This window comes from Episyrphus balteatus, chromosome 1, assembly GCF_945859705.1.
Source record: "Episyrphus balteatus chromosome 1, idEpiBalt1.1, whole genome shotgun sequence".
Taxonomy (NCBI): domain Eukaryota; kingdom Metazoa; phylum Arthropoda; class Insecta; order Diptera; family Syrphidae; genus Episyrphus; species Episyrphus balteatus.
This window is the reverse complement of record NC_079134.1, coordinates 103,226,024-103,251,506: the sequence shown is the minus strand read 5'-3', so window position 1 is coordinate 103,251,506 and position 25,483 is coordinate 103,226,024. Positions and strand designations below refer to the sequence as shown.

Sequence of the window (25,483 nt, the reverse complement as noted above, 5' to 3'; positions counted from 1 at the left end):
TACTAGATTTCTACTCAAGCCTGGTACGCAGCTCGCGCTAAATTTTAGCTCCCATACAAATTATCGAAAAATTTTATCTCAGCTAAAATGGATCCCATACAAATTATCGATAACTTGTATGGGAATTTTATCTCGGCTTAAATTTAGCGCGAACAGCGTACCAGGCTTCACGAGTAAACTAGCACCTCGAATGGAACAGGGCTTTTATTATAAATAAAGTTTTGGCAAATTTCAAGTTATTAAAAAAAAAACAGAGATTGGCGAATTATTTGCCAATGAAGAAATAAAGTAAAAAAAATTGCGCATTAATGCGGTTATGGCTTCAGGTGGACGATATCATCCGACCTAGCTACTCTAGCTACTCCCATGCGGACGGGGACGGAAGCTAATATCTAAACCGAACGAACCGTTTCTTTCCGATTGTTAAATACATCCGTTTACCCATAATTGTTTTAACAGAGCGGAAGCATTACTATGTCAAGTTGTTTTTGGTTTCGAGAATTTATGTTTCATAAATAGAAAAAACACATTTTAAATTGATTAAGATTATTTATTTTGTATAATAATTTATTTTGGTGTACCAGAGAATTGAGCAATGATAAACAAAATCGTAATTCTATTTTGAGGCTTCGTTTCCAGCCATTTCACATTCTTGGCGGTGTTTGGCAGAAATTTATAACACTGAATCTTTTTTTTTAATATTTTAAATAAATTTATTTGGCAAAATAACAAAACTAATAAATGTTTTGTGAAACACAAAAAAGAATTCATTTAACTTTCATTAAAAGTTTTTTCTTTTTTAAGAAATGTCAAATTTTCAGACGCAAATTTGAGAAAGGAAAGTGATTTTACGTCCGAAAACAGAACTGAACGAAACCGAGCAATCCGCTATTATGGCTGTGACATCGGATTTGCATGTATTTGAGAATTTTCGTACGTCATCATACGGACTCTTCCGACTATTATAGTTGGGCCTTAAATTTGGATCAAAAACCATGTTTGTAGTTGTCTTATAGCTGTTGTTGGAGTGAAATTTTGTGAACCAACAGAGAGTTAAATGAAAGAGATTAATTAATTTATTTAATCCAATATAATTCAATTTTTTATTTTGTTAAGTATAGGGTTACAAAATTAGTTTTTTTCCCTTTTTATTTATGTATTAAATGTTACCCAGATCCGTGTGGTGGCGAGTTTCAATCAAAAAGAAAGCTTTTATCTGTCATAATTTGACATTTAGGATGTAATAAAATGGCGGATCACACTTCCGCTGCTGTCGCTGATGTTAAGCGAAGAGGTGCATTGGCAACAGCTGTCAAACTTTTATCTAAGTATAAAGTATAGATTGTCTTAACTTTTATTAGTGTGACATTTATTGTTATTAAATAAAGCATATTTCCCACAATTTAAAAAAGTGGGAAAAGGATAATGTTTAAGTTAACAAAAAAACTAATAAATATCTCTGAAAATGTTTTATTAATTTATTCTTGCTCAGTTGGCACCGTAGGCGTCCACAACACCAATTTTTACACTCAGAGAAAAAAATAGTTATTTTGTATCTATTTGCTTCGAAGAATTCAATAAAATTTGCCAAAAAAAAAGTTGAAAATAATTTTTAAAATAGTAAAAATTGACTATGTCGTAGTAATTACGTAACTATTAAAACAATCATTTTTAAGTATTGTGCTTATAGTTAGCAATAACTATTATAATAGTCACAAGCCACAGCAAATAACAGATATGTAGGATTACATCATTCGCTATCATTACTACTTTTATGAAACTATATCATTTTTAAACAATATTATAAAATACCAAACATAACTAATTTCCCCTAAGAATGTTCCATTCCCATTTTTGGTTTATATAACTTCTTTTAAGATTAATGATATTGATTTATGGTATTCGTGGTTAAGCATTAATAGAGAAAAGTTAATCAGTCAAGCTAAGAAAAGTAAAAGAGAAAAGTTTAAATTTCCCGCCAAGTTAATTTTTTTTGTATTAACCTTTATGTTATTTTTATGATTAATTTAATATTAAATTAAATATTATTTGAACTACTATTTTGAACTACTATTTTGAATTTAAATTTAATTTCAATAAAATTTAATTATAAACTTTACAAAATAAAAGACTAGAAACGTTTTAATTTCTTCCCTCTCCCACAATTGGTGTCAGAAGTGATTTAATGAACTACAGTGCCGTGTGTTTGACAATAAAATAAAAAAAATAATAAAGTAATAGTAAAATAAACGATTAAGACGAAACCTAGAGACTTGTAATTTGATAATTAAAAAATTGATTAATTAAAAATCTATAAGAGTGCAAATGTGAAATCCCTAAAACATAATCGTCCATGTGCTATAAAGAAATAAAAAATATGTGAAAAGAGAGCTAAAATATTTAAGAGAAAAAAAGAAGTGTTTAAAAAATAAATGAGCAAAAAAAGTCTAAAAGTGAAAAATCTCAGAAAAAATAGTTAAAAATTCATGCTCCATACTTATAAAAAAAAATCCATGCTCCATACTGTTAAAAAAAAAGTTCTCTTTACAGTAAAAGTACGGGATATTCCAGAAAGCGGTGAGATCGTATCATTTTTTTTTGTATTGCATGTCATGAATACTTAAACACAAAAATCACACACAGACAATTGAGTAAAAGTTTCATTTGAGTGAAATTAATGCATGATTTGTAAAGATCGATTTATTCTCAAAAAGCTCTACTGATTTTTTTTACTTTAATTTTGCATGCACTAATTTATATTATTTTGCATGATCGATTTTTTATATGAGAAAAGCACATTTAATTTGAATGGAAGAATTAAATAAATTAAGTACAAAAGAATTGCAAACACTCTTAAAAGCAAAAAAATTATCGTATCGATATAACTTAAAAAAGGAATTAGTAGAAAGGTTATATCAGGCTATTGTTGATGAAAGATCAAAGATAAGAGAAAAGATACAAGGAGAGGGAAGTGTAGGAGAAATTATTAAAGATAAAAATAACGAAAAAGGTGAAGTTGTAGGAGGTGAAGCTGGAATAGGTGAAGTTGACGATAGTGCTGAAGATAAGAAACCAGTTCCCGAAGAAGTTGTTGTTGTTGTTGTTGTTAGGGAGGAACGTGAAGAAGAGATGGCTGAAACAAATAATTTCGTTTTTAAGGACATAGAAGATTCTCTAGACCAATTTACGGGCGAGTCAGGGAAAAGTATTAAAATTTGGTTGAAGGATTTTGAAGATATCGCTACAGTCTGTAAATGGAATGATATTCAGAAGTATCTCTATGGTAGACGTTTATTGAAAGGTGCTGCAAAACTGGCAGTCGAGTACAAAACAGGAATTTGTAGTTGGGATAAACTTAAGGAATTTTTGAGTTCTGAGTTTGAAGATCGCCAATCCAGTATAAGCATACACAAAGCTTTACAATCTCGAAGAAAAAAGCCCAATGAATCTTTCTTGGAGTATATGTACTCAATGAAACAAATTTCAATGCAAGGAAATTTCGATGATGTTTCGTTGATCGCGTTTATCATTCAGGGAATTATGGACAGTCCATCTAATAAAACCGTGTTATATGAAGCAACAACATTAGATGAACTTAAGAAAAAATTCTTAGTGTATGAAACTATAAAATCGCAAAGCTCAAGTTATAGAAATCAAGGGCAAAATAATTTTCAATCTATAACGCCCTCAACATCAAGTAGTTCTAAAAATTTTTCAAATCAAAGACGGTGTACAAATTGTGGTTCCTTTTCTCACCAACAACAAGCATGTCCAAATAAAAATAAGGGTGCAAGGTGTTTCTCTTGTAATGAGTTTGGGCACATTGCACCAAATTGTCCCAAGAAAGATAGTAAGAATGCATCAGGAAAAGGCGAAGGTATGGTTAAGAGAATAAATAAGTTTGACTATTGTGTCAAAGTAGCTATGTCTGGGGAGTCGTATGATGCGTTGGTGGACACTGGAGCTGATGTTTCGTTGATGAAGGAGAGTGTTTGGAAACAATGTGGTGCAGTGGAGATGGACAGTGTAGGCGAATGTTTATACGGTTTTGGTGAAGGGGAAGCAAAGCAAACCTATGGGTCATGTGCAATGGACGTTTTGATTGAGCAAGTTATGCAAAGAGTTCGATTTCATATTATTCCAGATGATTGGATGACAGATCAGATCATATTAGGGCAAAACTTTTTGAAAAATGCAAAAGTCGTTATAGAAAATGGAAAGATTTATGTAAGCACAAAACCTGTCGCCGTCGATTTAAAAGAAAACGATATAACAAGAATAAATATTGTGGAAGAAAATGATAAGAATAATCATCTTTTTGATGTAAAAGATCATGTTGACCACATTTTAGACCCAATAATACGAAACGAATTAGTAGATATTGTACAAAATTACACTCCCAAGAAGCCAAACGGTGGGTCCCAAGTTAAGATGCGAATAGTTTTATCTGATGATTTACCGGTTTATCAAAAGCCCAGAAGACTACCTATAAATGAAAGGGAGGATGTAAAGAAACAAATAGACGAATGGATGCAAGATGGTATAATTCGTACCAGTAGATCTGATTATGCTAGCCCTATAGTCCTTGTAAAGAAAAAGGATGGTACAAATAGAATTTGCATTGATTATCGTTTGTTAAATGCTAAGGTTATTAAAGATAGACATCCTTTGCCTCTAATTGAAGAAATACTGGAAGAATTAGCTGAGGGTTTTTGCTTTACAATTCTGGATTTTAAAAATGGTTTTTTTCATGTTGAAATCGATGAAGATAGTCAAAAATATACTGCCTTTGTTACACCCGATGGGCAATACGAGTTTTTAAGAGCTCCTTTTGGGTTATGTAACTCTCCATCAGTATTTCAGAGGTTTGTGAACTCGGTGTTTGAGAAGCTTGTAAGGCTAGGATGGTTGCACATTTATTTAGACGACATCGTTATCAAAGCTAAGAATGAGTCAGAATGTTTGGAAAGGCTAAATTTAGTTCTTGAAGTTGCTGCGAAGAATGGACTCATTATCAATTGGAAAAAGTGCAAGTTCTTAACTCAAAAAATTGAATTTCTTGGCCATATTATTGAAAATGGATTTATGAGACCCTCAAAAGAAAAGTTGCATGCTGTGCAAAATTTCCCTACACCAAATTCTATCAAAAAGTTACAATCGTTTCTTGGTCTCAGAGGATTTTTTAGACGTTTTATAGAGGGTTATGCCCTTATTGCTAAGCCGCTGTCAGATTTACTTCGGAAAGACGTAAAATTTTGTTTTGGTCCAGATCAAATTTCTGCCTTTGAGAGCCTAAAGGAAGCGCTTTGCAAAGATCCCGTCTTAAAACTTTTCAATCCACAATTAGAGACAGAACTGCATACAGATGCAAGTAAAGTTGGGTTCGGAGGTGTTTTACTGCAGCGACATGATGATAGTTTGTTTCATCCAGTTTTTTACATAAGCTACAAAGCAACGGAAACCGAATCCAATTACACAAGCTACGAGCTGGAAGTGCTAGCCATCATTAAATGTTTAAAAAAGTTAAGGGTGTATCTAATGGGGTTGAAGTTCAAATTATATACAGACTGCAAAGCTTTTACAGCGACAATGACTAAAAAGGATCTGTGTACGCGTGTGGCCAGGTGGGCAATATTCTTACAGGATTTTCAATGTGTAGTTCTGCACAGAGCAGGGACATCCATGAGACACGTTGATGCATTAAGTCGCTATCCAGTTGTTATGCGAATAGAGGATGGAGTTTTGCATCGCATTAGAAAAACCCAACAAACTGATGAGTTTTGTGAACTTGTGTGCAAAATCTTAGAGAAGGAAGAATATGAAAACTTTGTCTTAAGAAGCGGCGTTTTATACAATTTCATTGAGGGAGACTACGCTTTAGTTGTACCAAAGACTCTGCAGAAAGAAGTGCTAAGAAGTATCCATGAGAATGAAAGTTTTAGCTAAGAAAGAATTCTATATTCCAAGGATGTCAGTAAAGATCAAGCAGGTTATCTCCAATTGTATTCCTTGCATCCTCGCATCGAGAAAAAGTGGAAAACAAGAGTGCCTACTTAGCCCGATTGAGAAGTTTGATGTACCATTGAATACGTACCATTTAGATCATCTTGGGCCGCTTCAATCAACTGCAAAGAGCTATAAGCACTTGTTCGTGATTGTGGACGGATTTTCTAAGTTTACCTGGATTTTTCCAGTTAAGTCAACTGGATCTGATGAGGTGATAAAGAAGCTGATGTTGCAGAGTGACACGTTTGGTGATCCTGAACGAATAGTAACAGACAAAGGGTCAGCGTTTACATCTAATGCTTTCAAAGAGTACTGCGAAGAGAGAAACATAAAGCATTCGTTGGTCACTACAGGCGTTCCCCGAGGCAACGGCCAAGTTGAAAGGATAAACAGATCCATCGTTGAAATTTTGTCCAAGTTGTCGGTTGAGGCTCCAGATAAATGGTTTAAGCATGTTCCAAATCTACAAAGAATCATCAACTCAACTATTAATAGAAGTACTAATAGAACTCCTTTTGAGCTCATGTTTGGGGTTCCTATGAAAAGTGTCAAAGCTACGGATATAAATAACATCATGGCCGATCTGCTAATCGATGAGTTTGAAGAAGAACGAAAAGATATGCGAAGTCAAGCGAAGGAACAGAGAGAGAAGGTCCAAGAAGAGAATAGAAAAACGTTTAACCGAAAGAGAAAGCCAGCTCCAAAATATAATCTTCGTGATCTGGTAGCAATAAAAAAGACTCAATTTGCTCCAGGTACAAAAGTGTTTCCGTCGTACTTAGGACCATATGAAGTAGTCAAAGTTAAAAGAAACGATCGCTACGATGTGAAAAAAGTCGGAGCACACGAAGGTCCAAACTCAACTTCAACGTCAGCAGATTTTATGAAACGTTGGCGAGACGAAAATTATTCTGAAAGTGAATTTGATGAAGATGAAAGCGATGATGCCGAGATTGATGGTTACCTAGATTGAAATGTTAACAAACTGGTCGTCTGAGACAGCCGAAAAGAAGGATGGCCGAGTGTAGGATTACATCATTCGCTATCATTACTACTTTTATGAAACTATATCATTTTTAAACAATATTATAAAATACCAAACATAACTAATTTCCCCTAAGAATGTTCCATTCCCATTTTTGGTTTATATAACTTCTTTTAAGATTAATGATATTGATTTATGGCATTCGTGGTTAAGCATTAATAGAGAAAAGTTAATCAGTCAAGCTAAGAAAAGTAAAAGAGAAAAGTTTAAATTTCCCGCCAAGTTAATTTTTTTTGTATTAACCTTTATGTTATTTTTATGATTAATTTAATATTAAATTAAATATTATTTGAACTACTATTTTGAACTACTATTTTGAATTTAAATTTAATTTCAATAAAATTTAATTATAAACTTTACAAAATAAAAGACTAGAAACGTTTTAATTTCTTCCCTCTCCCACAGATATATTTACACAATATTTGAAAATGACTTTTATAATAGTCATATGCCAATACAAAATAGTTTAAAATAACTTTTAATATAGTTAAAATTAACTATTCCGTAGTAATTAACTATTTTTAATAATTTAAAACAGCTATCCCGATTTTAACTATGAAAATACTTAAAAAACTAGTTAAAAATTACAATTTTTTTCTGTGAGTGTATTTTCGAGTGTCAGACCACAGAATTTTTCTTCAGAGTCTTGTTCCAAATAAAAGTAAGAAATTGAATTTTATTAAAACTTCTAATTATTGTTAACTTATTTGTAGCAAAATGGAAAAGAAAATAAAAAATATTTTGATTAATTAATGGTTCCTAATTTATGATAATTTACTAACAAATTTTTAAGTGAAAAATGAGTCAAAACTGGTATTTTTTTGAGATTTTACAAGAATGTGAAGTAAAATCTTATTGCCGATCAAATTTTCTCAGAAAATCATACATTTTACTTCGAAAAAACACAAAGCGCCTTTAAATTAGTAAGAATTAAGAGTTTTTTATTGAATATTTTTCAATAATTTGGAATGAGAAATTGATATGAAAAATATAAAAAAAAAAAATTATTTAAATGGGATATTTAAAAATCACCCTGATAATAAAATATTGTTTTGATATATTAATTATCATAAAACACATTTTATAGAGCATATTTTGCTGATATTTTAAAAATGTTAATATGATATTTAAAAAATGTTAAATTGATATTGTTTTTTTTTTTGTGCACAAATAACTATTTTTAGCTAATTAAAACAGTTATCCCGATTTTAACTATGAAAATAGTTAAAAAATAGTTACAGGTACATAAATGACTGTTTTTTTTTCTGAGTGTAGCAAATAAAATATTCTACAAAATATGTAGGTAGAGAAAATAATTTTCTACGCTAATAGCTAAGTTTAAAGTTAAAGTGGATTTTCTTAAAAAAAAGTATGGATTAATTGTATTCCATTGATCATTTCATTTGTTTATTACTTTTTTTCTGCCTCTTAAATAGAAAAATTTCTGATCAAGAAGTAGAGATTTTAATTACATACATTTTTTCCTCAAAACATTTTCAAATATTAACAAAGGAGTTATAGACAATGGGATATTAGATTTTGAGATTTCGATATTTGGTGATCTACATAAATATGACACTAAGTGGAGTTGTACAAAATGTGTTTTCATCTCGTGTACTGATGCTCTATCAAATACCAAAATCAAAATTCACCTCGATTTTTTTTACCCAGATAGTAGGAACGGGAAAGTTTGACTTAAGCTGGCAAAAAATTCCAAAATGTATTTTGACTTCTAGGCCCCTGTTCTGTAACTTTATCACTGGCGATAAACGTTTTTCAACGTCTCTAAAATCCACTTTCTTCCATAAATAAAGCAAAATTTATTTCAAATTCAGAATTTATGAATTAAGAAATTATGATCTGGAACAAAATTTCTTTTATTTTGATGAGGTTTAATGGATTTTAAGGTCATTAAAATATTTTATCGGCAGTGATAAAAGTTACAGAACATGGGCACAGGACTCAAAAGAGTATCAAGACACGAGTTGAAAACCACATTTTGCACCATAATAGGTGTGTTTTTTATTACCACCGGTCTTAACTGGTTAAAAAAACGCCTCGGGGCTTAGCGAGAAAAATTGGCAGCACTTCATACTAAATGTTCCGAAATCAGCTGACACAAAAAAATATAAATTTGTCATACTTTTCGCTTTTGGGGTTTCTTGTGTGTTTTTGAAAAAAAAAAGTTTAACTAATTATTAAATAAATATTTAAAATAATAATTGTCATTCCAAACATCATTTTTTATGTTTTTAAATAAATTCTAAACAATTTACGAACAAGTTAATTGGCACGTTCAGGAAATATTAGGGGCTAGATATTTAAGCAACGTCATTTTTTGAACGGAAATTTGAGTAAATTGCCTAAATTAGTTTGGATATGATGCCATTGTCAAATTTCGAAATTTACTTAAGTATTTTACCGATCGCATGGGGAAGACAGCAGATTTATCTTAACTTTAATGAATAAATAATATTAATTATAACCGATAATGCACTTTTTACTCGTTTTTCACACAAATAAATTCAATTTTGCTAAATTAATTCTTTAATTAAAAACAATTTGCTGTCATGTTGACAAGAAAAACTTTCTTAAATTTTTAGGGAAAATTTTCTTACCTAACTTTCCAGTTAGCTTTCCAATAAAATTACCTAAATTGGAAAGATTTTTTTTGACAGCTGACCAATCAGAGACCGAGAAATTACCTAAATATTTAGTGCCTAACGTTTCTGAACCTGCCCAATTTGGTAGCACAGATTTAAATCTGTTGAAAAAGTTAAGCCCAGAGAATTCTCCGGGCTAAACAACTAAGCCCAAGGGGCTAAAGTGTTGTTGCATTTAACATGTAAATTGCTTAGCCCCGACTGCGTTTTTTTTGTCCAGTTAAGACCGGTGGTAATAAAAAACACACCTAATAATTCAAAATAAAGGTAGTTCGTAATATGTGGATAAGTGTTATCGAAAACAAATTGATCGGATCCCTTAAATTAAACCCTAGTTTGAATTCTGCGTAATGAGGTTTTTGGAAAATATTATATGTAGGTACCTATATCTTTTTTTATTATAAAATAAGACTATGTTCTTGAATTGGTACAGTAAAAAAAAACTAAACATATTTTATAAAGATTACCCAATTGTATATTTTATAATTCCTCATATAGGAACGAGCCAGATATAAATAAAAAAAGCATCATTAAATGATAATCAATTCCATTTTGGAGAATAATTTTATAGAAAAAACATCTGTTTTTTTTTCAGGAAGTTCGGGTGTTATGTAAATTTCACACTAACATTGAGAATTCCTTGCCACAACTATAATGGCATATTTTCTGTATAAGGTAAAACCAGATCGACAGTACCATCGGTCGCTGCTGCACGCTTTTTATCATGAGATAGTGATGCCTAGAAAGGTGTTTAGCGGGCGGTCCAGTAAAATACTTAATAGAACATCAGCTGGTATGAAGCAGCACACCTTATATCGTATGAATTCGAATATCACAATATGCGTCGTATTTTGTTTTTGTTAAGTGCTGACTACAATAACAACAAAATAAGAAACATCGCGAAACTATCGCTTTATGTGCCACACAATGTTAGTCAAAATTACTTTCGGAGCGGCCGCCTCGCTTTTGGTTTCAAGTTTGGAAGATTTTCCTAAGTACTAAGATTGCTGGAGTACTATATTCAGTTCATACTGATCGCCGAACGTGTAAGGTTTAAGCGCAGTCGAGATCTCTATATCCTCACTTTTACTAAACCAATAACATTTATGAACTTAAAATTGCATTGATTGAGTCAATCACATCAGCGAAAATTAATTCGCATCCCTAAGATTCTTAAATAATACATGCATATTGACACACTTTGGATCGTGGGGCATATTTCAAGTGCAGAAGAATAGTGAAATTTTTTACTTGAAAATAAAATTGAAAACCTATATTTAGACCCATTAAATTAAAATTTTATGAGAATTCTGTAAGTGATAGTGTGTGCATTAGAACAAAACAATGAAGGAAGAAGATTTGGTGCTGGCTCGTGCTATGGTTGCCGAATCCAAAGAGTCTTCTCCTGGAGCATCTCCAGCACCTTTAAGGAGAACAAGAGTGACAGAGTTGATCGATAAGAGCAAACAATTTCGGTGAGTACAATTATTGACGTATTACCTTCGTATATACAAGCGCAAATCATGGCGTAGGTTATTGGATATGATGGGTATGTTAAACATAAATAAACATATATATAAATACTCATTAATTTTTTTTTTCAGTTTTTGAATAGGTACCTATTGATTTTAGAAAAAAGAAACACCTTGTAAATTGAAATATTTGAATAGATATGTGAACATTTCAAATTAAAACAAAATGTATTTTATGATTACAATATTAAGGAAAAGGTGCGAACAGTGAGACACTTTTTTTTTTAAGTTGGTATATTTTAGAAGTTTTCCAAGCTATCTTAACCAAACTTATAAATCATTTTAAGACATATTTTACCTTAATTTTGCAGAAAAAGTTTTAGTTATCATGATCCCCCAGAAATGTATAAGGCAAAAAAGTACAGAAGCGAGCTTTGGACTATGGGCCCTATTAATAATAAAATTTATAGTTCACTTTAAAATTTAACTCAGCTCTACATATTTCACCATTTTTCAACCAATTTTATAGTCAGTTTAAAGGCTAACGCTCGGTTAAATTTTAAAGTTAAAGCCTGGTACGCTGATCAAGATAAATTTTAGCTCCCATACAAATTATCGAAAAACTTTATCTCAGCTAAAATGGATCCCATACAAATTATCGATAACTTGTATGGGAATTTTATCCCGGCTAAAATTTAGCGCGAACAGCGTACCAGGTACCAGGCTTAAGTTGAGTTGAGTCAAGAAATTTGTTTTATCATAATTATATATCAGTGCTATAATGATATACATAATACCATAATACAAATTTTGAACAAAAACAAAATTTAATATTAAGTGAGTTATTCGCTTCAAAAAAGCAGCTGCATTCGTAATGCCGTGACCTTCACATCGCAGAGCAAAGTATCCTGATCCATGAACGCTCTATCAAAAATAATTCGCTAAAATTTAGCTTCGTTTCATAATTAGGCTTAAAAAGAGAAACGCTAATTACATTGCAATTTTATTGGCATAAGGTCTTTACAGCTAAAATAAAAATACTAATGACATTGCAATTTTATTGCCTTAGGCTCCGTACAGCGGCGGGGGCCCATGACATATATTAAAAAAAATTCATAGAACAGTTTTCAGGTGTTATCAATTCAAAAAATTGATTAATTTTTATCCAATACTGTGTTACTTAATTGTTTCATTATTCATCATTCAAGTATGGAGGCTTAAAAAATAATCGACGAAAGGTTACTGTTTCATAAATTGGCTTACAAACAAGTGCAAAAACAAAAAAAATGAGAGGTTTCTAAGAAAAAAGTAGTTTTTTTTTTTAATAAATTTATCGAAAACGGCAAGACATTTTTGTTTACGATTTTCTGTTTTTGTTAAAAAAAAATAAGAGCATAGAATTTTTGAAAACTAAATTAGTACAAAAAAAAGTATAGCACGTTAGTGTAGGTGTAACCGTTGATTTTTAATAACTTTTTTACAAAATTGTAGCACTTTTCAAATGAGCAGGACCAACAAATGACGAGTGAATTAAAAACAAAAAATAATTTTAGACAGGTTTCAAGCCCTATTTCCTCCCCTATTTCCTTTTACATAATGACAAAGGCGTTGGTTGATTTGCGAAAAGAATAAGCCAGAGATACCAAAGGAAATGAGAAACTTTCATACGTTTTACCCCCCGAAACCCATTTGTTTATTTCGTGTTGTTGTAATCTCTTTTGTATTCGTAAATAAATGTGAAAAACACACATAGTGTAGCCACGGTGTTTTTACGCACACCTAAGCAAAAATGTAGGGTAGGTGGTGACTGTTATCAGAAAAATAATAAAAAAAAATCGCAGCCATATATTTTTTGAGTTATGGGCATTTGAATAAAAGTCGAAAAAATGGTCACCCTGTGACGGTTTTTCATGTGCCGTGACTACAAATCTTAATTTTTCTCATTTTTTTCTTTTGTTATGGAACCTTGAATAAACCTGCTACCAAATGCATTCAATTCAAAAATTTTAACTCAGCTGCATCAGTTTTAAAGCAAATATTAATTTTTTGCCCAACTAAGTATTAAAAATTTTTACATGACTCTAATTGAATGAACCGTAGTGTAAAAAAAATGCACTACGATGTTTCGGCAACTTACCTTAAAAGTTGGTGTGTTCAATTCTCTTTTCAAAATGGTATAACATTGTTGAGAATATTCCATAAATAACCGAGATAAAATTTATTTTCTTAAGAAATCCGACTTTTTTATCAGGTAATTTTTCCATATTATTTAAGTTTATGTATTGTGATAGGTTCTGGAAGGGTACAACACTTAAATAATATGGAGACAATGTACACTATGCGATATTTTATTTGAACTGATTGCACATAAGAGCTGCAAAAAAAATAAGTAAACCTCATCCATTTCGTTAGAAAGTTTGAAAAAAAGTCGCTCAACCGTATTAATATGTTTTTACACAGCAAAAACAAACAAGTTGTCATGTAATAAAAAAACAAAATAATAAGTTTAGAAACTAAAAAAGTCTTCATTTTATAAATTTAAAAAGAACCCCAAGAACAAGAGTTAATATTATTTTAATAATAATTATAACCCAAAATATTTTTTTCTTTAACATTAGCCATGTTTATTAGCACATAACTGTGTACTTAAGTTATTTAAATTTTAGTAAAAACCAAAGTTTATATTTAATTTAACCTTCAACAACAAACAATTACTAATATCAAATAAAACAGTTTGTGGTACTTAACAGTATAAAATGATCCAGCTGCTTATTGTATCCAAACATTAAATTTTTTGGATTATCAACGTTTTACTGTTTGAATTAAATTTTCTAACAAAAATTTGGTTGAGTTAATTTTCCATATGGCAGATTTAATAAGAAAATTTTAAATTTTTAAATGTATACCAACATAAGCCTCATGATTTAAAGGTACCTACATATTTTTTAACACTTATTCAAACAAAACCCACAAACAAGACAATCTGACCGTCTCTGCAAAAGTAATGCACCTCATTCACTAACCGGATTTTTTAATGTTAATGTTCAAAGTTAATATTTTGTTCAGTAACCTTTGACCGCGATTTGACCTTGAAAATCGCGACTTGTGGACATGGTATGTTATAGAATGGCAGAACGAAGATATTGAGGAAAAAAATTTCTTTTAGCATTCATTCAGAGGTTAAACCCTTATTTTACTGGATTAATGGCAATGATCCAGTCATTGCCATTAATCCCAAGGGGAGACGGACACAACCCCGAAATTTTGAATCCAGAAAACGCAGAGAACCCAGAATCCCAAAAACCCAGAATCCCGAAAACCCAGAATTCCAAAAACCCAAAATTCCGAAAACCCAGAATCCCAAAAAAACAAAATTTCAAAACCCAAAATTTAGAAACGCTAAAATCCCGAAAATAAAACAGCAAAATTAAAAAACTCTTCAAAATTGTGTGTTCACTGGAACTTTAATTGAAACATAAAACAAACAACAAATTAAATAACGATTTAAACGTACAATTATTATTACGTACACAAATATTAAAACTCACAATTGTATTGATTTTAGTTCAACGACTTTTTCCCACCTAACTCAATCACAACACAACAATGCTGAAATCACAATAAGAACTCGGATTCATGTTCAAAGAGATTAACGGAATTATACATACAGTTTCGAAATCGAAATCCCGAAATAATATAAAACGAAAAATTTGCGATATTCATCACCAAACAATAGATAATGGGCACGTTCAGGAAATATTAGGGACTAGAAATTTAGGCAACGCCATTTTCTGAACGAAAATTTGAGTGAATTGACTAAATTAGTTTGGATACGCTATTATTGTCAAATTTCAAAATTTATCGTGAGAATTTTACAGATCCCGTGGGGCAGAAACTAAATTTCACTTTACTTTAATAAATAAATATTATTAATTACAACCGATAATGCACTTTTTACTCGTTTTTCACTCAAATAGGTTTAATTAATAATAATGTTGACAAAATAAACTTTCCTTTATATTTAGGGAAAATTTTCTTGCCTAACTTTCTAGCCAGCTTTCCAATAAAATTACCTAAATTGGAAGGATTTTTCTTTACAGTTGACCAATCAGCGGCCGAGAAATTACCTAAATATTTAGTCCCTAACGTCCACTTGCTTAATTTTTGACTTTTTTTGATCGATATCTCGAAAACAAATTATGATACGCAAAAAATGTATGCGCATGAATTGTAGAATATGGTAAAATCTACAAAAAAGCGTTTTGTAAAATTTTCGTATCTCGTCGGATAGCCAAGTTATGCACCCCTATTATGTAAGTCGTTTGTACTAAAACGACACAAAAACGACTCGCTCTGGCCACCAACATTGAGGCTTGAGGAAAGTAATTATCGTGTCATAGGGAAGAACGGCGGAGAGCCGAGTTAACTGCGAAGTTACTTTGTATATCAATTCCATAGTACTATTACCACTCAAGATTTTGTGTTCCTTGTCTGAACCACCGGGAGCGCTCTAGTCGCGCTGTATTTCTTCTTGCAGTTTTTTGTCAAATGCTGTGTGCAGAATAAGGGAGGAGCAAAAAAAAATCTGTATTTTATTCTCTTTTGTTTTGTTCCCATTCTTTTGTAGAGGGGTATTTTTTTTTCATACATTTTCTTGCTTCTTGGGAATGAGAAAACTGTAAAAATATTAAATAGAGAGCAAAAAATGTATTCATGTGTTTTCTTTTCGTTTTTATTTGTATGTATTGTATATGAATTCATACACAATGATCTTGATGCAGGTTGTTTTGATTTTTCTGTTTTGAAACTTTTTTTGATCTTCTTAAATTTTTAAAGAAGTAAAGGATTGCAATATCATTGATATACAAAGCTGCAGCCTAAACGAGTGAAGTGATTTTCTTTGTAGTAGAAGTGATTTTCTTGGTAGTTAGCAGTTTTTTGTGATTCCCTAGAGGAGAAATTGAAATTTTTTTGTTATGACCAAAACTAACGGTACCTGCCATATAACGGAAATAGAAAAGTTAATTTTTTTCAAAAACGGCTCTAACGATTTTGATTAAAATTTTTGTGTGTAGTACTACACATAAGAGCCAACTTTTTAAATAAAAAAAATATTTTTTGTACCGTTATTAACGGTACCTGTCATAGAACAGTTTTTTTCGTTTCTGAATATCTCGTACAAAATTAACCCGATTTAAATGAAAATTTTTATACAAAAGTGTGTAAGTAAAGATAATTTTAAAATTTTAGAAAATTTTCAAAAAACGCATTTTTGGTTTTTTAAAAAATATTTCAAAATTTTTTTTTGAAAAATCAATTTTTTGAAAACGGATCAATGAAAAATTTTGAAATTTAGTTTTTATGTGTAAATTAATTATTTCTTCAAATTGGCATATCAACTTTTTTTTGAAAAATGTTAAAAAATTGTTATATATAAAAAATTATTTTTTTAAAAAACGGCTCCTACAATTTTCGAAAATTTTTTTCTAAAAATACTTTTTTGTACAAGAAATAAAATGGCATATTTGTTTTTTTTTTAAGATAATTTAAAACGGAGTTTAATTAATTATAAAAACAGATTTAATTTTTTTAACTTATGAAATTTCTTCAAAATATCAAATTTTAAATTTCTTGAATAAAAAGCTTAAACATTATAGTTACTTTAAGCATAAGAGCAAGTACGTGCGACCCCAGTCGTGCAATTTATTCATAGTTTCATTGAGTTTGTTGTGCGACAGTTTGAATTCGGTTGAAATAGAATAAAATAAATTCAAGAAATCAAAAGAAATTTAAGAAAGGAAATAAAACAAAGGAAATTGAATACAAAAGGGGTGAGTTTATCTCGCTGAATAGTTTTCTTTTTATAAGGATTATTTTAGAATAGTTTTAGTGTTTGATTCATATGATTTATTCGAACATTGGTGTAACATCCATCAGGTTCCCCGGCGAGTCCTGTGCTCAATGGTGCGTGTGGTGGTCTCCTGGTTCAAGTTAAGGGCATTGGTGTAACATCCATCAGGTTCTCCTGTGAGCTATATGCTCAATGGTGCGTGTGGTGGTCTCCTGGCTCAAGTTAAGAACATTGGTGTAACATCCATCAGGTTCCCCTGCGAGCTTTGTGCTCAATGGTGCGTGTGGTGGTCTCCTGGTTCAAGTTAAGGGCATTGGTGTAACATCCATCAGGTTCCCCTGCGAGCTATATGCTCAATGGTGCGTGTGGTGGTCTACTGGTTCAAGTTTTTAGCGTTGGTGTAACATCCAACAGGTTCCCCTGCGAGCTTTATGCTCAATGGTGCGTGTGGTGGTCTACTGGTTCAAGTTTTTAGCGTTGGTGTAACATCCAACAGGTTCCCCTGCGAGCTTTATGCTCAATGGTGCGTGTGGTGGTCTCCTGGCTTTCTTTTTAGTTGACATTGGTGTAGGTAACATCCATTATCTTACCAAGGTGCTCGAGGTACAAGGTTGCGTGTAATGGTCTCCTGGTGAAAATGGCATTGGTAAAATATCCACTGGTTCCCTTTTGAGAAGGAATCTCAATTGTGCGTGTGGCCTGGCCAAGATTGACTCGTGGTGTAAGTCCGTTGTTGACTACCGTTTGGAGTAAGGTTTTATTTTTAAACAGAATAATTTAGAGTTGATAGGATTAGGTAAATCCTATTTGGAAAGCTGTTCACTTGTTGTATTTATTTCATTTCAGGTCGTTGCCAGTGTAGGATCACCAAAATTATTACTGACGTAAATGACATTCTTTTAATTTGTCTTAATTATTTGATATAAAAAAAAAGAATATTATTTGGCTTGGATTGTTTTTCATTACTTTTATTATTTTTTCTTATACGAGCTACAATAATAATCTGTTATTTTCAAATATAAATTAATAGGTGTGTTTACAATTAATTATTTTTGCTTCTAGTGGTCACAAAAGAAAACTAGATCAAAACTGTATGGCACGCCGAAGGCAAATCAAATAAATATTTTTTTTAAATGGCACGAGGCTCTAAAAAGGTTCGCCATCCCTGCCCTACAACATATCCAAAACTTAGCTTTCTCGGTTATTTTGCATTTCCAAATGTAGGTATAATGGCTGGACTACAATAAGCCTTTCTTTTTGAGGGTATCGCGTGTAAACTATAGTACCTTTAAACAAAACAAAAAAAAGTATGTCGAGAGCAAGCATAAAAGTAAACAAGCATATACAAAATCAAATAATTATCTAACATGTACCTAAGTCAATAAATAATGCAATTTTCCTTCAAATGTTTGACCATACCTATAATGTAGCATGTAGGTACAAATCGGCTTCATATCTAATTTGTATATTAACAAACGTTGTTTAAGAATAAATGTGTTTCAAAACGCCTCAATAAAGAACTCAATTAAAATTGAATTTTCTGAGAAGTTCAGCCTTCACCACCAGTTTTATGAATACAAAATTTATTGGTTAAACTGAAAATTATGTCTATTTGACATGAGTTTAGCCTACGGACTATGCCTACAACCAAAATAAATAGATATTAACAAAATGCACGTTGTTGCTATTCCAGTTCAAGGTAATCTTTTTGTTTTTTTTTTTTGGTTAATCATATCACTTTTAATATCACTTTTAATACTTACCTACATACGAGTATATGTATAAGTATGAAAATATTCTTGACACCTATAATAACATTAGGTTGCAACGAAAGTCGTTTTAGAAGAACCAAACCAGGTGCGTAAATATACCTATCGTCGCACATAGGAGTATTTCGATCAAAAACCTGGACAAAATTATTTTTTGAAGTAAAAGTAATTATTTTTGCTAAAAATTATTATTTATGCAAGGAAATAATTTTTTTCAGCAAAAATTTAAAAACGCTTGTGATAAGAAAAACTAAAAAAAATAGTATGAAATTTAATACACCCAAAATGTGAAAAAATTAAATATTTAAAATATTAGACCTTCTAGAATGGAACCATTGTGATTTTTAGGCTAAGTGAATCCAAATGCATTAATATCAGTAAAAAAAATTTCTGGAAAATGTTAACAACCAGTTAAAATTAAACGTAGGGCGTATGAGTGATTTTACTAAAAGTAAAAATTTCACTCGCAAATTATTTTGTTAATCGCAAAAAATCGCACCCAATTTTTTGATATTAAATTTAAAGAATAGTCAAAGTTATCATAAATCTATGTATCGAAGCAGAATAGGAGGGAATACTATAACAAAACACTTAGACTTTAAAAAAAAGCAATAAAAATATCTATATGTGGCAGACTCTTTTCCCACTGTCATTTACTCAAACAAAAAAAAATTAATATTTCCATAACTACTCTTTAATTATTATTCAATACCTGCAATTGCATTTTTCATATGAAAATTTAATGTTTAAAAGCACACTTGCTCACAATCAATCTCTAACTATAACTTCCAAATCAGCAAAAATTACAAAAAAATTCCAGAAAATAAACAGCTGACTTTGAACTTGTTTTGACACACCAAACACTTTACCACAAAAAAAAGAAGTGCATCATATGATCCCATGTATATTTAGCATCCGCTTTGTAAAAACTTTAATTCAAAATTTTGATTTTTAGAAAATCGACTTTTGTCCAGCTTTTCGACCAGAATACTCCTATGTGCGTCGGTGGAAAGCAAAATTGTTTTACCGAAAATGGGATAATGATGCAGTTTTACTAATTTGAGGTTGCTCTTTCCGAATTTGAAAAGTTTTTTGTCTTAAAAATTTCTTTTCAGCAGATAATAGGTGTGTTTTTTATTACCACCGGTCTTAACTGGACAAAAAAAACGCCTCGGGGCTTAACCTGAAATCTTGGCAGCACTGTATATTGAATGTTCCGAAAACAGCAGACACAACAAAAATTTAGAATTGTCATATTTTTCGCTTTCGTCATTTTCTTGTATTTTTCATGTATGTTTTACAAAGAGATACAAAAATGTATGCTAGCAAAACTATTTTAATACATTTTGTCCTTCCAAACGTGAGTTTTCATTTTTAAACAAATTCTAAACAATTTATGAAAAAATTAGTTTGGTAGCACAGATTTAAAACTCTTCAAAAAGTTAAGCCCAGAGAAATCTCCGGGCTAAACAACTAAGCCCAGGGGGCTAAGGTGTTGTTGTATTTAACATGTAAATTGCTTAGCCCAGACTGCGTTTTTTTTTGTCTAGTTAAGACCGGTTGTAATAAAAAACACACCTATGTAATAGCCATAGCCATTATATATATATTTGATTAGTTATTTACTGTATTATATATTTAGAATATACTTTATCAAACTTAAATAGAAATAGTTTTTGAAAATAATGTTTATAAAATATTAAAAAATATATTTATTCTGATATAGAATTTCAAACAATATTGTTGTGTTTAATAAAATCAACATGATAAAATAATTGTTTGGATAAATATCCTGACATTATAATCTCAGAAGTGGGATACGAATTTAAAAGACAAAAACAATGCCCTATATTCAAAGAAGTCAACGAAGTCAAAGAAGTCAACGAAGTCAACGAAGTTAAAGAAGTCAAAGAAGTCAAAGAAGTCAAAGAAGTCAAAGAAGTCAAAGAAGTCAAAGAAGTCAAAGAAGTCAAAGAAGTCAAAGAAGTCGAAGAAGTCGAAGAAATCAGAGAAGTAGAAGAACTCAGAGAAGCTGAATAAGTCGAAGAATTCGGATAAATCGAAGAAGTCGAAGAATTCGGAGAATTCGAAGAAATCAAAGAAGTCAAAGAAGCTGAATAAGTCGAAGAAATCTATAAAATCGAAAAAAAAAAAATTAGTTAAAGAACTCGAAGAAGTTGAAAAAATGGTTTGGTTCTTTAATTATCGTATTTTTTTTTTGTTATTATATTATTTTATTTTTTATTTAAGTACAATCGAGGTCGATTGTAAAATCAGGATGGCCGAACTGTAATAGCCATAGCCATTATATATATATTTGATTAGTTATTTACTGTATTATATATTTAGAATATACTTTATCAAACTTAAATAGAAATAGTTTTTGAAAATAATGTTTATAAAATATTAAAAAATATATTTATTCTGATATAGAATTTCAAACAATATTGTTGTGTTTAATAAAATCAACATGATAAAATAATTGTTTGGATAAATATCCTGACATTATACCTAATATAATTTAATGGGACATAGAACAATAAACAAAGGTAAGTTTTTTGTTCTATTGTTCAGACCCGAGTATTCTTGATTGTTCTAGTTCCCATCATATTTTGTCCTAAGTCCAGTTTTTATTTAATGAAAGTGCGTACTTGTATAGGATTTGTTCTATGTCCAATTTTGGGTTTGTATGGTTTCTTCAAAAGGAAACAACAAACTTTATAAAAAAACATAACATAACTTCTAAAAAACGGCTCTTACGAGTTTAACTAAAAATACATGTTATACGACAGGTAAATCGTAGTTTTAAAACTGCCTTGTCATAGTACCGTTTACTTGATTTCTGCTTTTTTCTTAATGACTTAACCGATTTCAACGAAAAATATGTATGAATTTCTAATTAAAAAGGTTTCCATTTTTTTTTTTTGAAAAAATCAATATTTTAGAAATGGACGATTTTTAATGGCATTTAATACCATACCAAAGTTTTTGAAAATTTATATGTTTAAACGATTTTCAAAAAAATAAATTCTAAAAATTCTTTGTTAATTTAACCCTTTCGGACCCAGCGTTACTCTCATGTAACATTTTTTTAAAAATTCGTAAAAAATATTAAATTAAGCAATTTTTTAGGTTACGATGGCTTAATTGAAAGATAATAATGCCTAGTTACTGGATTATTACAAAAAGTTAGTCAAATATCATACTTTTAATTTTCTTTTATTGAGAAAGGGACTGAAATTCACATTTTTTTTTTTTTGCAAAAAAAATTTTTTTTATATATGGTCATAATTTTGAAAAAAAGATATAAAAAATGTTAATGCAGAAAGTGTTTTACTTTTTTGCTAATAAGAAGTTGCATACATTATAGATTCATAAAAAGTTATTTTCTCAGTTCTCCGACGTTTTTTGGTGGTCATAGGAAGTGCATGTTACTTACATGTAACATGAGAGTAACACAATAGTTTTGCTATTTATTATTTTGGAAAATAACTTTTTGCTATTCATATCTCTTAGTTGTGATGTTTTTGACCCGATAATACAGAAAAAACATTTTTTAATATTGATTTTCATAGCTTGGGTTCGAAAGGGTTAATGGCATACTTCGTTTTGAGGTCAAAACCATCAAAGCAAGGCGATGTTTTGGTAACTTTGAACCTTTTGTATTATTTAATTTTATTTTTATTTCTTTAAAAAAATCTTTTATGAATTTTCAAAAAGTTCTAATATTCCAAGCAAGTTTCAAAATAAAAGTAAGTGGGTGCGGCCCAGTCGTGCATTTTATTTTATTACATATCGTCGGCGTCGGTGACGCGAGCAAAGTGTGGTAACTCCAATTTTTTCGAAATAAAATTTTGATGCAATTTGTTAGATTTAAGTGAACTCCTCAAACCAAGAATTATTTATATAAAAAATTATTCGTGATTAAATTCTCCTGTAAAACTGCGTAAAATGGAGTATAGGTAGTAGAGATGCCGCGAATATTCGGCCACTATTCGGTATTCGGCCTGTTCGGCCTATTTTTTCGGTATTCGGTATTCGGCCGAGTAGTTTAAGTATTCGGCCGAATACCGAATATCAAATGGAGAAGAAAAAAGACATTAATTGCTACACCAAAATGTGTGTTTTATTAAAAATCTGTAATCTTAGTACTTAAAATCAACTAAAGGCAAGTTGTTGTGAATGAAATCTATTTGTTCGGCATTTGTTGGTAGCCAACGGTTACGTTTATCTACGTAGACTATTCCTGCTTCGGAAAATAGTCTTTCGCTTTAAACTCATAACATGTCAAAAGTCACGTAATAGGCTTTTAAGATACAAAAATGCAGAAACAGATACACATCCACTCATTGAAAAAAACATTGTTGTTCGCATTGTTGTTTGCAATTTTGAAGTTCGATACCTATTCGAAAATGTCTTTGAAGGTTCTTAAATCCACTAAAGGCAAGTTGTAGTGAATGAAATCTATTTGTTAGGTATTTGTTGGTAGCCAACGGTTAGGTTTATCTACGTAGACTATTCCTGCTTCGGAAAATAATCTTTCGCTTTAAACTCATAACATGTCAAAAGTCACGTAATAGGCTTTTAAGATACAAAAATACAGAAACAGATACACATCCACTCATTGAAAAAAAACATTGTTGTTCGCATTGTTGTTTGCAATTTTGAAGTTCGATATTCGAAAATGTCTTTGAAGGTTCTCGTCTTTGCTTTCGCTTCCGTTTCGAAAAGGAAGAAGGCGTGGTTCAGCACACTTGTTTTTGTTTTGTTTTTTTTTTACTCGGATTTCAAATTTTAATTTATTGTTTTTATCTATTTCGATAAAAAAAAATTAGATAAAGTATACACATTAAAAATCTATATCAAATTTCCTATCGTTTTGTGTATAATTTTTGCCCCTTCGGTTTTTGTGAGCCGTGTATTTTGTATCACAAAATAAGCGTTTGCCGTTGTATTATATGATGTTGGAAATTTTTAACCCACTTCTATTCTTGGGTCAAAGTATAAAATTTTTGAAACTACCAAAATTTGTCGTTGGCCGAATATTCGGCGGCCGAATATTCGGTATTCGGCCGAGGAGCGTGCCCGAATATTCGGTATTCGGCCAAATCAATGTTCGCGGCATCTCTAAAAGGTAGTACAGAAAAACATTTTATACACTAGAAAAGATATTAATATTACCTACAATTTGGATTAAATAACGTATTCGTTCAAGCCAGTAGTTTGAGAGATATGGACCAATTCTCGTTTTTGAAAATAGCGGATTTCAACAGGGGTATGGTGTTCCGAAAACCAGAAATTAATCTTTTCTAATACCCTTCTTTTAGATTTGAAAAAATTTGCTTTCTTATATTTCATTCCACGAAAAAGTCTATCTTTCCTGCACTAGTACCACACGATGTAATTGTTAGGGGTGGTTAGCAACTCACAAAAATTAAGTCTAGGAATTGCCATCAAAATCTTCTAGATATACCAGCCACTCTGATATTTTTCATATGGGAAGTTAGATAGATCTTGTACTCCAGTCAAAGCGTAATTTGGCCTTGCGCGGAGAGGCACTGTTAGTTTTTACTTAATGGATCGATATAGGCATTTTTGAAAGGCTTAAATTCAATTTCTCACATGACCATTCTTTTTAGCGTATTTATGCAGTGTAATGCACTTTTTGGGATATTTTGCTTCCAAGCCAATGTTGTAGATTAAAAATTAAAAATGCAATGTAAGTTACTCCTTATAATATTTTCTATCGTTTTAGTGTACCTAAATTCATCAGCGCAAAATTTTAAACGATTTAGTTAATTGCTGAGGCCATTTAGTAAGTTACTAATTTAAAAATCAGTCCGCTTTTGGCTTAGTAACTTACTAAAATGGCTTAAGCAATTTACATACCTAATCGTTTAAAATTTTGCGTTATTGTATTTCAGTGAGTAAAAAAGTGGCAGTCAGTTAAAATCAAGCTTTAGTTTGTAACAGTTTGTTCAGTCGGCTGTCGTGTTGTGGTATCTTCCAAGCAAAACTCTGACACAAAAGGATATTTTTATAAGAAAATTTATTTTATTGAGTAAACGAAGATTAAAATAAATTAGGTACAAAGTTTGGTACTACCTAAGCCAGAACTATAATTGGCGGATGGAGTCGGATGCTAATGTCAATTGTTGTTGTATTTCCATAAGTTTCCATCCGACGAGTGCGCTCGCAACCGCACTCGTCGGATGGAAACTTATGGAAATACAACAACAATTGACATTAGCATCCGACTCCATCCGCCAATTATAGTTCTGGCTCTACTTCTATTGAAAGAGTATTATTATGGTGTTCCTACCCTTTGCTATTATGCGGTTGGTGTTCCGCAGTTATAACAGAACGCGTAAGGAAACACTGTAATAATGCTTTTCAGAAAAGAAGCCAAGGATAAGAAGCGGTAAGTGTTACATCTGTAGTATCTTGACACTTTACTGGTCAAATCGAAAGTGATTTAATTCTAATTTTGGCTCTCCTTTTATAGCAAGAAAACATTGATAAATTATTTAAAAAATAGGAGGCTTTGAAATTTAGAAAAAATATAAATAATAATAATATAGTCAAAGGCGACATTGATTTCAAACTTATATAAAATAAAATATAAAAATAATAGGCAAAGGCGGTACTGCATGCTAACAACAATAATGTGTTGTTAC

At 30.9% G+C, this 25,483-nt stretch overlaps 1 protein-coding gene across 1 annotated transcript in view; it reads left to right on the top strand.

Moving 5' to 3' along the window:
* The first annotated feature begins 10,695 nt into the window (after window positions 1–10,695).
* Window positions 10,696–25,483, top strand: part of LOC129906321 (NAD kinase-like) — a 92,522-nt gene continuing 77,734 nt past the window's right edge. Inside the window, exon 1 of the mRNA XM_055982042.1 lies at window positions 10,696–11,189. Within this exon, the coding sequence (XP_055838017.1) occupies window positions 11,059–11,189 (131 nt within the window). The 5' untranslated portion in view covers window positions 10,696–11,058. The remainder of the gene's footprint in view (window positions 11,190–25,483) is intronic.